Genomic DNA, 15,322 nt, shown 5'->3' with positions numbered 1-15,322 from the left:
ACTTCATTACATTAGTTGATAAATACAGCCAGTGGAACACAGCCAAACTTTCTCTTCATCCATAAAACAGATCAGAATCCTCTTTATTCTGCCACGGTGGCACTGCTGCTGATGCATTAGAGGTATGAGTGGCTGATACTGTGGGACACACCAAGACGTGAATTCGTACTAAGCCAATGGCTTTGGGGTTCTGACCAGGCATAAGCTTTTACCTCAAAGGTGATCTGAGCAATCACAGGGAACAATTTGACTGAGTGTGTAGCATTTTCTTATCACTCTTTTTGGAAAAATGATTGCAAATATCATAAGATTTCTGTTAACTTCTTAAATGCATTGCTGAAATTGGTATGCAACATTGATGACTAAAATCCTCATAAGGAATCCATGATAAGACACTGCTGTTGGAATTCAGTTGCTCACTCCAGCCTCTCTCTGGGGGGCTCAAGAACACAGAAGCACATCTCAAGTGATGGTGTCTTCACTTTGGATAAAGATCAAACACTTGAACTTCTTCCACTTTCTTTAAAGCCTTCAGAGGCTGTACAGCCAACAGAGTGGTGAATATTTTCCTGTGAAGGGCATCAGATCTCCAGGTCTAGTCAGCCATAACCTTGGGTCCCAATTCATACTCAAATGATAGCTCTACAAATTGTATGATAATGCAGTTTTAAAGAGATAACCTAAAGGAGGCTGTTTTGGAGCATGACAACTGAGAACTTCTAATACCATACATGTAATAGTCTCTTTGACTATATAACTTCAGCCACACAGCTAAGATCTCTTCTTCTGTAAGCCTGTCCATATATATCACCTGTTACTTTGATAATTCACAAAATTGCCTCTTTTGTCACAGGTGGAAAAAGTCTTCATAGTTATAAAGGCTTAACATTTTTCCTTCTTAGTTTTTCCCCCAAGGTTATCTCTGGTCTAAATTAAATGAAAATTATGACTAAGAATTTGGAAATTCACTGAAAGCAAGATGATGTTGGCAGAAAATGTGGAAGAAAGCTGCTAACAGAAAAATTATTTCCCAGCTGATTCAGTCACTCAAAAACACTTTTAGGAGTAGGAAGCGAAAAATGCTATCAGCTAGGTAGCCACAATGGACATCTACCAGCTTGGCTGCTTCACATTCTTCTGGAAGATCAGCTACAAACTGTTTCAAAAGAACAAAGGAAAACTTCTGGTATCAAAATGTAATGCAGTCTCACTGCCAAGTGGTCAAACTTACAGAAAAGGAGAGATAAAATCCTGAGGTTTGTGCCCACACTGGTTTTTAACAGTAATCTGGATGCCAAGCTAAAAGGCAAATTCACCAGATGACCACAACCTTTACCTCAGATATGTGCCCTGAATGCCAGCTATACTTAGTACACCTCAGTAGAGGAGAGGAATCCTGATTATTTCCTAGGCTTGCAGCCACTCATTTCCACAGTCACAAAGAACATGTAGAGATGCCAGCACTGCCCAGCTCCTCGTTTCCGCCTAGCTGCACAGTGCAACAACAGTGCAGTGCTAATATAAAACACAAGATGAAGTTCCTAGTACACCATACCTCCCCAGGGCGGCTAAGGTCTGAACAGGCTTAGTCTGGCCTATCTAGATGGGCAATCTGCACAGCACACAGACCTGAGGTTCAGGTTGTTTTGAGCTTTCACAAGTGCACATTCAAGGATGGCCAAATCAGATGCCACAACAGAAAAAAACACATCAGTGCTCCACACAAGAACCTAAATGGGACTGCCAGCCTTTCCAGAAACACTAATATCTCATTTTAACTCACTAAGAGTCTACCAGCCTCACTTCCACCAAAAGCAAATCAAACAAAAAATCTAAGTAAAAATGTTTAGTTCATGTTGCATACAAAATTCCAAAGCTACCTCGAACCTAAGGACCAGAAACACACTGCCTGTACAGCTGCCCAGGACACTGTATGGCTTAAACATGGCAGCTGCTTGACCCAAGCCAGAAGACCAAATTGTGTGACCACAGAATGGCTGAGGTTGGAAGAAACCTTTAATGACCATCTAGTCATAGAATCATAGAATCAACCAGGTTGGAAGAGACCTCCAAGATCATCCAAGCCAACCTAGCCCCCAGCCCTATGCAGTCAACTAGACCATGGCACTAAGTGCCTCATCCAGGCTTTGCTTGAACACCTCCAGGGATGGTGACTCCACCACCTCCCTGGGCAGCCCATTCCAATGCCAATCACTCTCTCTGGCAACAACTTCCTCCTAGCATCCAGCCTATACTTCCCCCAGCACAACTTGAGACTGTGTCCCCTTGTTCTGTTGCTGGTTGTCTGAGAGAAGAGGCCACTCCCTACCTGGCTACAATGTCCCTTCAGGTAGTTGTAGACAGCAATGAGGTCCCCCCTGAGCCTCCTCTTCTCCAGGCTAAACAACCCCAGCTCCCTCAGACTCTCCTTAAAGGGTTTGCATTCCAGGCCCTTCACCAGCTTTGTTGCCCTTCTTTGGACATGTTCCAGCACCTCAACATCTCTCTTGAATTGAGGAGCCCAGAACTGGACACAGTACTCAAGGTGTGGCCTGACCAGTGCTGAGTACAGGGGAAGAATAACTTCCATTGTCCTACCCTCCCTTCCTATAGGCAGTGACATCTTCCATTAGATAAAGTTGTTCAAAGCCCCATCTAACCTGACCTCAAGAGACTCTTCCAGTGCCTCATCATCTTCACTGTAAAAAATGTCTTCCTCATATCTGTATATCGCTGTAAGATAAACCATGTGACCATGACTATGCCCCTACTCTGGCAGCTGAGCTGCCATAAGAAGAAATCTGATGCACTCTCACTCGGAGCTCAAGAAGCTTCTATTTCACCTAGTGCACCACTGCACTGGAAGCTCAAATGGGCAGTCAGATTAACCTCCATCAATTTTCTTTGCTCTTTCACTAGAAGAGTGGTAGGGACTTGCAGTGTGCTCCTACAAAAATGCTACGCAAAGAAGTGAATACCCTGGAAGTTGTGGCAATTGATTTTTTAAGTAGTTCATGTAGTTACCTTTCTATCTAAATGCTGCTATCTCCTGCAGCAATTGAAATTTCCAAAATTTCACCTCCTAATGGCCTCTGCATAGCCTTAATGGATGAAATACTACATTATGAACTTCACTCTACTGTTCCATTACTGGAACTTTTATGGAGAAGTCTGACTTAAAAAAAGAAACTGAAACATTTTATGAATGATAAGGCTCATGACTTTGATAGCACCCCTTCTTGAAATATGATTTTATTCACAGTATTGATGCTGCATCCTTTGGGTACTCATTTTACTAGTAAGGTGATCTATTTCCCTCATTTCTAGGCCTTAAGCAGTTTACAAGAATGCAAATGTAATTCAGGTTAAAATATTCAAAATTAGTTATGTTTACACAATCTTTTAGGCAGTTAACCTTTTAGCCAACCAAGCTCAGTACAGACAGTAAAAAAAGTTATCTATGCATCAGGAGAAACAAAAATAGCAGTCAGTGCATGGCACTGAGGGCTGCTCAGTAACTCTTGCATTTATTTCAGTAATATATATTGGTAATCTTAGAGTTTTCAAATTCAGTGTAAAGATTTTCAAGACAGGGAGTAACTTCCATATCCCTTTGCAATTTCTTTGAACAAACAAATAAGCTCACAGTAAGTGAAGCTGGTAACAAAGCTGACACTTCTAACCACAGGTTGTTTGTGAACCAGAAAAGAACTACATGGCTAGGGCAGGAGTGAAGAACAGCATCAGTGATGCATTGAAGTTAGCAGACAGCACTCAATATCCACAATCTAGCTGAATCAGTAGGTGCCAACTTTGCACTGCTAATAAGAATATAACTGCACTTTAATCACATTTTAATTCTTTCTGCCAAAAAAAGGGTGTGTTCTTATCATGCTCACAATTAGATTACAGCATTTAAGAACTGTTTTTAGAGAATATATTACACTGTACATACTTAGAGCAGCTTTGAGCAAGAATTATTATATCTAGGTGTTGTCAACACTTGTCTAGAGGAAGACACAGTTAAATCACAAAAGGAACTGCACAGATCCCTTTCCCTCCCCTGCAGGTTGAAGAGGTATCACCACCATCCATCTTCTGGAGAGCAAAGGGTGGAGGTAGATGGGAGGATAAGTTTTTTGAAGTGCTCCTGGAAGATAAAACTTACAGTATCTTACTGCTTCAACTGTCTCTGACCTTGCAAGTGATTCAGCATAAAAAAAAAACAAAACCAAGCCAATGTTGTACTGGTGTCTGTTCAAAGTACTGGCTATCACCTTTCAAGTTAGTGATCACACAAAAAGACCAACCCAGGTACAAGATCCGAGAAAAAATGAGGAGGTAGCTACTCTCTCAGAGGCTCCTGAGGGCTTTTCTGTCCACTTACATGCTCCCTACAGGAGCTTCTACAGCTCCCCGTGGGAATTACAGCTCCTTGTGAGAAATCACAGCCTTTTGACACTAAGATAGGTTTTGTTCAGCAAGTAACAAAGCTATTGGGGAAGACTGTGGGGAGAATTGAGTCCTGTATGCTCTTTACACCCACAGTGATCAAGGTTTTTCCTCCAGTGAAGGAAATCCAGCAGAGACTTGGTAACTGAAGTGCAGATGGCAGCAGGACGTGACTGTTGTGATAAGGTCTGAATGGACTGCAGCAGTGTGGGAATGCAGCTTAGCTAGATCTGCAGTGATCGAGTTAGCAGCAAAAGTGCTTCTAATTCATTGTGACACTGATAATCAGGAAGGTATTTTACACATCTTTGCCTGGCAGAAAGGTGCAGTCTTGTCTTCCCAATAAGACACACAGCAGATATCTACTGATATTTCAGAGGAAGCAGATATTTGCTGCATCATCTCTGTTTTCATTCCTTCCAAATGAGATTACAGTAATATGATATACATGGAGCTATAGTTTATATGTATGGGCTGCAAACAGCATAGAAAGTTGTTGACTCTTAGAAGAGGAGAAGATTCTAATACTGAATCAATGCAAATTGCTTGTGAATCTGTGCTGGTCTAAAGTCATCACTGGATTAAAAATTAACATGTTGGTTTTGATGTACAAAATCCTGTATGATCTAGGAGCACGCAGCACCAGCTCCCATCACCAGAGCATCATAGTTTTCATTGGGTGTGTAAATACATGTTGCAAAGCACACCCTTTCTATTTTCAAGTCATCAATTAAAAACTAAAATTATTTGGTGCTCTCTATTGTTGGGGTTTTTTTTTGCTACACAGCATTTCAAGCAATAAATGAGTTTTCCTTGAATGCCTGTAACAGTCTCAAGATGTCACTTGGAGCTGTAATTCATGAAAGCATTACCTACTCTCAGAGAACTCCTTCACAAACAGCATCCCCTAGAATAAAGTTTTGATAGAAACTGTGTTTTAAAGCCTACCATTTCTGACTGAATTTTACCAAACTGATTTTGGCATAAAATTACCTTCATGCTGAGTTAACAGAAGAGCTCAGAAAACTGTGAGAGGGCCCCTTCCCAGCAGCCACATACCATTCCAAAGAAGCCTGGTCTGTCCTCGGGTACATGAAGCTCTGGGTACACGTTGTCCAAGAACCATTTGAAGTCCTTACATTTCAGCTTCTCTCGAAGCAGTCTCCTTTCTGTCACATCTCCATATGGTTCCTGAAGAGAAAAGGAATTAAAAAAAGAAATTAAAATACCCCAACAGAACAGATGCTCTCTTTTAAACTATCTGTATACATTATTAGGAGCCGTATGTTAAAGTGATGAGTAGGACTTCTAGTCAGGAAAAATCCCCACGTTTGAGTGCTGGATTTGGTTTCATCATCCTTACATAGAAGCACAGAATCACAGACTGTTAGAGGCTGGAAGGGACCTCAAAAGATCATCTGGTCCAGTCCCCTGCCAGAGCAGGATCACCTAGAGCAGATCACACTGGAACACACTCAGACAGTTCTTGAATATCTCCAAAGAGGGAGTCTCCACAATGCCTCTGAGCAGCCTTTTTCAGTACTATGTCACCCTCACAGGGAAAAAATTCTTCCTCAGGTTCACATGAACCTCCTATGCCTCAACTTCCACCCATTGCCCCTTGTCCCATCACTGGGCAGAGGCTGGCTCCATCTTCCTGGCACTCATTCCTTACATATTTATAAACATGAATGAGGTCACCCCTTAGTCTCCTCCTCTACAAGCTAACAAGCCCCAGCTCCCTCAAGCTTTCCTCATAAGGAAGATGTTCAACTTCCTTAATCATTTCTGTGGCTCTGCACTGGGCTCTCTCTCAAGCAGCTCCCTGTCCTTCTTGAGCTGGGGGTTCCAGAACTGGACACAATACTCCAGATGTGGCCTTACCAGGGCAGAGTAGAGGGACAGGAGAATCTTCCTCGACCTACTAACCACAGCCCTTCTAATACACCCCAGAATGGCAATGGCCTTCCTGGCAACAAGAGCACCCTGCTGTCTTATGGCCATCCTTCCATCTGCCAGGACTCCCAAGTCTTTCTCCCCTTCACTGCTCTCCAGCAGGTCAGTCCCCAACCTATATTGATACTTGGGATTGTTCTTTCTCAGGTGCATGACTCCACACTTGCCCCTGTTGAACTTCATTGAATTTCTCCCTGCCCAACTCCCCAGCCTGTCTGAGTCTCTCTGAAAGGCAGCACAGTTCTCCGGTGCGGCAGGTACCCCACCCAGCTTGGCACCATCAGAAAATTTGCTGACAGTGCACTCTGTGCCCTCATCCAGGTCATTAATGAATACACTGAATAATACTGGTCCCAGTACAGACCCCTGAGGAACTCCACTATTTACAAGCCTCATAGACACTGTCATTTGTTAAATGTTGAAAATAAAGATTTGGAATGGTGCACACAAAACTTTTAAATATTCTAGAAGATAATTTGTCTGAGGAAACTGCCCAAATCACAAAGAAAGAAAGTCCCTGAATACAGATGGCTGGGAACTGAGAAGGCATATTGGAAAATAAAGCTTCCTTTAGCTGGATAACTGTAAATCTCACAAGCAGTGAATGAATCTTGAGAATTTTAAATTATTCCCTTCCATTAGCCACTGCATTTTCATCTGTCATTACCTGTACAGACAACTACACACTCAACTGATGACATTTGTTAAATCTGCTAATGATTCCTTTGAAATGCATAGTTTTGGCTGGTGGGGCGTAGGAAATCTTAAACAATCACAGAAATGCTACTGCTGCAGACTCTTCCTTGTTACAGACTGGAGCAGAGTTCACATCTTTTCATGTCTGCCTTCAAAAATCTATCTTTATATTATACTGACTAGGGACTTCAGACAGTGAGGCATGAAACGCTGTTTGCAACCCCAGATTTTTACAGGTTGCCTGACACACTCTTTCATCAAACCACAAATGTATTTGCATTTCTGAAAGCTATGGAAAATACCACTGGAAACAAAAAGCAGATGTAAAGCAGAGGCAGAGATGTCTGATGAAATAAACAAACAGCAAGATGCATTGGCTTTTGAGGTCTGAACATTCATCTTGAAGCAAAACTTTATGGAACCAAATTCTGCAGCTGTAGCATCAATCATTTTGTCATTATGCTATGGGACCGAATATTTGGGTTAGATGAAGCGAAACGGCCTGAACTCAACCACTGCAACAAGTGGTGCACAGAGTGTTACAGACAGCAGATGTGCAAAAAACCCACACATCTTACATCCACCATGTTACAGTGAACCAATATGCAAAACTAACACTCAGATATCCTTTAAAGTTCGTTCAACTTCTGTCTTCACTGACATTAGTGGCTCAGAACTGTACAAGAAAACTTTACAGCATTACAGCTTGCATTCAACAAGCAGAACTGGCCTGGTATTGCTTGTGAGCTCCCATCTTGGGATACACAAAACTCCTATTTCTCTCAAAGTCACAGTCTAATAATAAAACCTAAATGGCTTTTAGGATGTTAAACAATTATTACAAATGAATAGACTACAATAATCTAATTACCGAGTTGAATCCAAAGGAACATAAGATGGAAGCTAACAAAATTCTGCCTCCTCAGTGTTCCCCAGCACATCCTTTAAAAGCCTAATGGTTTCAAGAGCGCTCTTCTCCTCACAGCTGTCTATTGGGGTAGGCCATTCAGATGTAGAGAACCCCTGTCACCCTGCCTGGTCCCAAAGCTTTGGTCCAGCATAGCCAGAGGTAAGTACCCAGCAGCCCACCCCAAGGCAGTTCTCCCCTGCACAAAGCCAGAATGGCAGCACTCAGAAAACCTTCTGTGAAAAGAGAAGTGCCTGGGGAGAAGAAGCACCTCCATTAACAAGCAACAGCAGAGAGTGATTTCTTTTAGGCCCGAAGTTTGGACTTTGTGCCAGAGGTTCATGTAAGTAGTTTCTAAACATTGTGAGGGTATTCCAGTGTTACTGTCTTTCAGCCTACAGGCTCCTCAGGATAAATATATCCAAGCTATGAATTGACATGCTGTTCTACTGTTCTGACCTGCTCAATTTTTACAGCATTTATCTCTTGAAATTTTTGCAAGTGGTTTTATGTTTTCTTCCTAACAGAAGATAAAAGCATTATTTAGAAACAAACAAACAAAGCCACCCCAAAAGAAAATACAACAGACACACACTAAATAAAAATAAACAAATGAAATAAAAACCAACAACAACAAACCACAACCCACAACTGATATTCCAAATGTTTTAGCATGAGAATGTTCATCTGAGTTTCCAGGACTGCTTTTAATTAATCTTTGTGATATTGATTTTTTTTTAAGCCTTGTGCCAAAGTTAATCAAACAGAAAAATCCATTTTGTCTTACATCTATCCAAAGCTTTAGAGTTATCACAAGAGAGCTAATTTTGCTAAAGATTATCACCATAATGTTCACTTAAAGATCTACTGTCCCTTGGACATTGTTGATTAGCATTCATTACTTGCATGTCTCTTCTGTAATTCATTATTTATGGGATCCTGTAACAGCTGTTTCATAGAAGTCCCCAGTTCAGGCTAAACAGCTCCTCCTCACTTGGGTCACCTTGCTTAACCTTATTTTTTCATCTATGCATGTATTCATTTAATGTTGGCACAAATGTGGCCACCTTCCAGTCTTACAGAATTTCTGATTTTTTCCATGGAATTAAAAATTAACTATGTATACACTTAGTCTATATTTGGGAAATAGGGCCATAAAAATGATCAGTGAGTTGAAGCACCTCTGCTATGAGGACAGACTGAGGGAGCTGGAGTTGTTCAGCCTGGAGAAGAGAAGGCTCCGATGAGACCTAATAGTGACCTTCCATTATCTGAAGGGGGCCTATGTGAAGGATGCAGAGAGACTGTTTACAAAGGCCTGTAGTGACAGAATGAGGGACAATGGCTTCAAACTAGAGAAGAGTAGATTTAGATTACATGTTAGGAACAGGTTCTTTACTATGAGGGTGGTGGAACACCTGAAAACATTGCTCAGTGAGGTGGTTGAGGCCCTTTCTATGGAGGTATTCAAGGTGAGGCTCAACGAGGCTCTGGGCAGCCTGGTCTAGTTGAGGATGTCCCTGCTTACTGCAGAGAGAGTTGGACTAGCTGACCTCTGAAGGTCCCTTTCAGCCTGGACCACTGTATGATTCTACGAAAATGTTTCATAAAGCATAAAAAATAAATAGAAAAAACACTTAATGTTAAGTATTAGCTAAAGGAATAGTTAATTCACTGAAAACAAACTCTGTGGAAGTGCCAAGAACAATGAACTTCAACTCACCAGGCGAGCATGTGGGTTTCGGTGGTAATAGATCTCTTTGTAGTCATCCATCCACACCTCTGCGGCACGCACACTGTTTGCCAAAGCTTTAGACCGTGAGTATGGAGCTTGTTTGGGGAAAACGTGGCCCACGTGTGAGCAAGGGTGGATCTCAAGGCTTCCTCCACACTGCCATATCTGAACAAAGAATTGACACTCTGCATCATTAACTTGAAACTTTGCAAGTAGAAGAATACAGTAGCAGTAAGTCTTTGCAAGGATAATACCTTCCTAAAAGCATCAGAGTATGCTGCAAGCAATGCATACAACAATTGTGTGTCTCATTCATAGGCAATAACAACATCCTTGTGAAGCCAGGGCAAATCATTGGGAGTACCAAGTAGATAATGTCATATATGGTTTGCAATTATCCCTTTCTCAGCTTTGCTTTCTCTGAAGGCCTGTGGCCTACAAGGCAAGTTACGTAGGCACTACTATGAACAGAGATATATTTCCAGTTCTTGTTTTTCATGTTCTGATCATATTATTGGAGAATGATAACTTGTGCTTCCATTTCTATATTCACTATTGCAGAAAAGAGGTGTGGGTGCCTGGTCATAAAATACAACCTTTTTCATTGGAAAGAAAAAGCAGATTAATTCTCTAACTGACCCATGGTGGTCCAGCCACCATTAGTGAAATAGGTTCTCCTGTATAAACCAACATTCCTACCTGCTGTCAAGGAAAAGTACTTGACTTTGAATGTGGAATTAGCAGAATTCATTCTGCCCTCATCCTCATGCCTTTAGCTCTCCAAGTCAGGAAATACATGGCTCTGGAGATAAAGCCCATAAACGACCAGGAAGCAGGAATACTAGTCTCAAGTCTCACCTCTCCTTTTAAAACTGGACTTTTGGCAGTTCACCTACACAGCCTCTGACTTCAAGTTCAATGCAATTAAAGGGAAGCACAGCTAGACACTTTCCATTTATTACTACACACAGTGTGGCAGAAAGCCTATTACTGACAGGTGCCTGAAAAAGTGTCTGAAACTATCATGTGGGAGGAAAGGCAGAACAGGATGTTGCTCTTGGAACAAACTGGAGACTATTACCAATGGTTCCAATAGACTTCTCATAGAAGTTTCTTGAGAACTGGCACACCAGTGAGCTAACTCCCCTCAAGTATTAGCCATGCAGAGGTAACAGCTCCTCTTCTTTGTAAATGGAGGATAAGAGAAATTAGTTGATGTATGTTTTATTTATATGTTATTCAAATAAACACAACAGGAATGAAAGCTATGAGGCAGCAAATAAAGTTTCTGTACTTAATGACAACAGATCAGATGGGACTTTTTTTCCCTCTCCCTCTTTCTGGGACTTTTAGGTATCCAGAAAGCCACAACAGAGGCTTTCCAAATACATAAGATGGATGTTGCCTTCAGACTGGTTGAGAGGGGGGGTTGTGGGTTTTTTCTTAATGTTACTTGCTATTATTTCTCTCCTATCTCTCAGTTTAGAAAATAATCACAGAATCACAGAATTACAGAAACATCCAGGTTGGAAGAGACCCTCAGGATCCCAAGTCCTACTCTACAAGATTCACCTTAAATCATATCCCTAAGCACCACATCCAAACAACCCTTAAACACATCCAGGGTCAGTGAATCAACGACCTTCCTGGGCAGCTCATTCCAGTGCCTGACCACTCTCTCTGTGATAAACTTCTTCCTAATGTCCAATCGAAACCTACCCAGCCTCAGCTTGAGGTCATTTCCCCTTGTTCTGTATCTACCTGTGAGAAGAGACCAGCTCCAGCCTCTTCATAATGTCCCTTCAGGTAGTTGTAGACAGTAATGAGACCTCCCTTCAGCCTCCTCTTACTCCAGCTAACCATCCCCAGCTCCCTCAGTCGCTCCTCATAAGATTTATTCTCTAAACCCTTCCCTGGCTTTGTTGCTCTCCTCTGGACCCACTCCAGCACCTTCACATCTCTCTTGTATTGTGCTGCCCAAAATGAATGTTGTCTCAGTTGGTCTGGTTTTGGATATGATATCAGACCTTCACATGTGGCACAATATTGTGCTTAGTAACAAAACTATAAACACTATACTATATGTGCTTACATTTAAAACTAATGGTTTCTTTAATGGTATAGGAAATTCATTCAACTATGGAGAGTGAGTAGTAGATAATCTTTATTTCCTGGATGTAACATTTTATTTTTTTCTTTTTCATGAGAGTCTTCTCTTTTCTTTTTAGTTTCTTTTGAAGTTACAAACATACTTGCCATTTGAACTGCATTATAGAGAATACAGAAGAAATCTAGAAATCCATACTGATATCTCAAACAACTTGTGTATTTTCAGATATAGGTTGTGCAACTGCCAACCCCAACCTGAAAGCTGCTGTGAAACTAGATATCCACTTTCAGATCTCCTGTTTTGAGAGCTGATTCTAAACAATGGCTTCCTACATCCAAGATTATTTTTTTACAGTAGAGTTTGATCATGCCAGATCTGCTTGCCAGCAAATATTAAGCACCATGGAATTTATTATAGGTTAACAACTTCCATACTTCCTATATTCCGTAGAAGCGTATGTTTATTGATGATTACTGTTTTGATGAGTCTGTTTTAAAATGAGATCATAGAATCACAGAATCAACCAGGTTGGAAGAGACCTCCAAGATCATCCAAGCCAACCTAGCCCCCAGCCCTATACAGTCAACTAGACCATGGCACTAAGTGCCTCATCCAGGCTTTGCTTGAAGACCTCCAGGGACGGTGCCTCCACCACCTCTCTGGGCAGCCCATTCCAATGCCAATCACTCTCTCTGGCAAGAACTTCTTCCTAACATCCAGCCTATACTTCCCCCAGCACAACTTGAGACTGTGTCCCCTTGTTCTATTGCTGGTTGTCTGAGAGAAGAGACCAACCCCCACCTGGCTACAACCTCCCTTCAGGTAGTTGTAGATAGCAATGAGGTCCCCCCTGAGCCTCCTCTTCTCCAGGCTAAACAACCCCAGCTCCCTCAGCCTCTCCTCATAGGATTTGTGTTCCAGGCCCCTCACCAGCTTTGTTGCCCTTCTCTGGACATGTTCCAGCACCTCAACATCTCTCTTGAATTGAGAGGCCCAGAACTGGACACAGTACTCAAGGTGTGGCCAGACCAATGTTGAGTACAGGGGAAGAATAACCTCCTACTGGCCACACTGTTCCTGATACAGGCCAGGATGCCATTGGCTCTCTTGGCTACGTAGGATATGAGGAATGGACCATAAAAACTACCAAAGGCAAAATGTACAGTTAAGGAGGAAGAACATTATTCTGCTCTTCTATAATTAAGTCTAATTTAAATTAAGTAAAACAGACTGACTGTATCTCTGTTAAATTGCTGCCAAAAAGAAAATAGTAGAAAAGTTTATTTTTCAATAATTAAAATTCTGAATTTCTCTAAACCATGACTGTAGGTTGCTAAGCAATGCTTACTAAATTCCGCTTCTTTCATTAAAACAGTTCAAAACTTCTCTTGTTTTCCCATTACATGTAAAAATTAAATATATTGCAGCAAAACAACTCCTCACATGGTTTATTTCTCTTTATTTCAATGGAAAACATTTCAACCTCTATATATAATCATGTAGAAATGAACAGCAATAAATTGAAGCAAGGAAGTCAACGCAGAAACCCTAGTGGATTACCAAATGTTACATAAGTGCCTCTGCAGAAGATTCTCCCCTAAAATGAATTCAACCTTCTGCAACGGAGAAGCAAATTAGATTTCATGCATATGTTGCATGCTCATGTGCATGATAATACATTTCTCTACTCGGTCTGGCTACCTTGCAGCTCTCCTTATAAAAGCACATTGTCTCCCTTCACCACACAAAGAAAACAAGGTGACATTCCATTTTACTTTCATCTGGATACATGTAGAGGAGCGATTTTTTAAAATTATTTTTTGGAGACAGATGATTGTAACACTACAAAATTCTACACTACCTGCTCAGCTCCCACTTTGGCATCCTCTCTCCCTGCCCAGGGCTTCTGCACAACCAATCTAATGCTAGAGCAATGCGTGATAAACAAGAAAGCTTTCTGAGCTCTGCCATCTCCAGTCTAATGTTTTAGGACTGGAAGAAATATAAAGTTTTTATACACAGATATCTCCTGAAAAAAGACAAACTGTGGAAAATACTCCGTTCCTGCCCACCTCTTCTTCAATTTTGCTTGGTGGCTTGCAGCTGAGCCACTCCTGCACAATCTGTTGGGAGATGAGCAGGTAGAAGGCTCTCCCCTGCCACACAAACACATTCTGGCTGCTCCTTCCTCAAGGCAGATTTCCACATCCAGAGAGAAAGAAACAATACAAAAAGATGAAAAGAGGCCCCAAGCAACTGGAGACTTATCATCCAGGCTCATAGGCAATGAAATTTCCACCAGAAGAAACCACTTATAAGTACATGATTCCATCTTTTTGCACATGCCATAATGATGAGTTGAAGGACAGACAGTAGGTGTACCAAGTGTTGGTCCCCAGAATCAAACTTATATTGCAGTGCCATCAGCAGGACCAAGAGCAAAGAGGAGGGGGGAAAACAGAACCATGTTCCACTTCACTCCTTGTACAGGAGGAGGAACATGAAACTGTGTTTTGCACCTTTCTGAAAGAAGAGTTCAAATGTTCGTTGTGTCCATGAAGTGAAATTCTATGCGGTCAAATAGCATTAGGCAGTTTGAAAACAAGACACATTGACTGGATCCTGCATTCATGATCAGGATTCATTCATCTCTCTTAGTCATCATGCTTTTAGCCAAAGCTCTGTTCTTGCACCACTCAAAACCACAGAGATTTTTTTCCTTCAGTTTAGAATAACCAGAGCACAAGAAAGAGGAGACTTGAAGACAAGTCCTTTCATGTCATTGAGAAGGTGATGATTTCAGAGACTAAAAGAACAATGAATCAATTTACAGTGTTCTTCAGTATCCTTGCTCCTAATTTTCAGGTCTGGCAAATCTAGAAACTATGGATACAACAGAATTAATACTGATTTATCTCTCTTGACTGTCTCCAGCACTGTGGGCAGACACAAGAACACCATTCAGCAACATCTAAACACCCCCACCTCACTGGATGAGGCACTTAGTGCCATGGTCTAGTTGACTGGCTAGGGCTGGGGACTAGGTTGGACTGGATGATCTTGGAGGTCTCTTCCAACCTGGTTAATGCTATGATTCTATGATCCTCAATCCATATGTGCCTTCGGTGCCTGGGGCTACTTGCCTGTATGATGTGCTACAGAAACCTATCAGCTGTATCACTACAACCACCTTTCTGGTAGTTGTAGAGAACACTAAGGTCTTTCCTCAACCTCTGCAGACTAAACAACCCCAGTTGTCATAAGACTTGTTCTCCAAATCCCTCACCAGCTTTGTTGCCCTTCTCTGGACACACTCCAACAACTCAATGGCCTTCTGGTAGCAAGGGGCCTAAATCTAAACATAGTATTTCAGGTGCAGCTTCACCAGTGCCAAGTACAGGGGAACAATCATTTCCCTGCTACTACTGGTCATGCTATTTCTGATACAAGCCAGGATGTTGTTGGC

At 41.7% G+C, this 15,322-nt stretch overlaps 1 protein-coding gene across 1 annotated transcript in view; it reads right to left on the bottom strand.

The window, feature by feature from the left end:
- Positions 1-15,322, bottom strand: part of GALNT12 (polypeptide N-acetylgalactosaminyltransferase 12) — a 66,129-nt gene that overhangs the window by 21,667 nt on the left and 29,140 nt on the right. The window contains exons 6-7 of the mRNA XM_064150056.1: positions 9,735-9,911; positions 5,512-5,643 (exon numbers count right to left, since the gene is read on the bottom strand). Of these exons, the coding sequence (XP_064006126.1) occupies positions 5,512-5,643; positions 9,735-9,911 (309 nt within the window). The remainder of the gene's footprint in view (positions 1-5,511; positions 5,644-9,734; positions 9,912-15,322) is intronic.

Source organism: Pogoniulus pusillus, chromosome 10 (genome assembly GCF_015220805.1).
Source record: "Pogoniulus pusillus isolate bPogPus1 chromosome 10, bPogPus1.pri, whole genome shotgun sequence".
Classification (NCBI taxonomy): Eukaryota; Metazoa; Chordata; class Aves; order Piciformes; family Lybiidae; genus Pogoniulus; species Pogoniulus pusillus.
The sequence above is the reverse complement of the archived record's forward strand: the minus strand, read 5'-3'. Positions and strand labels throughout refer to the sequence as shown.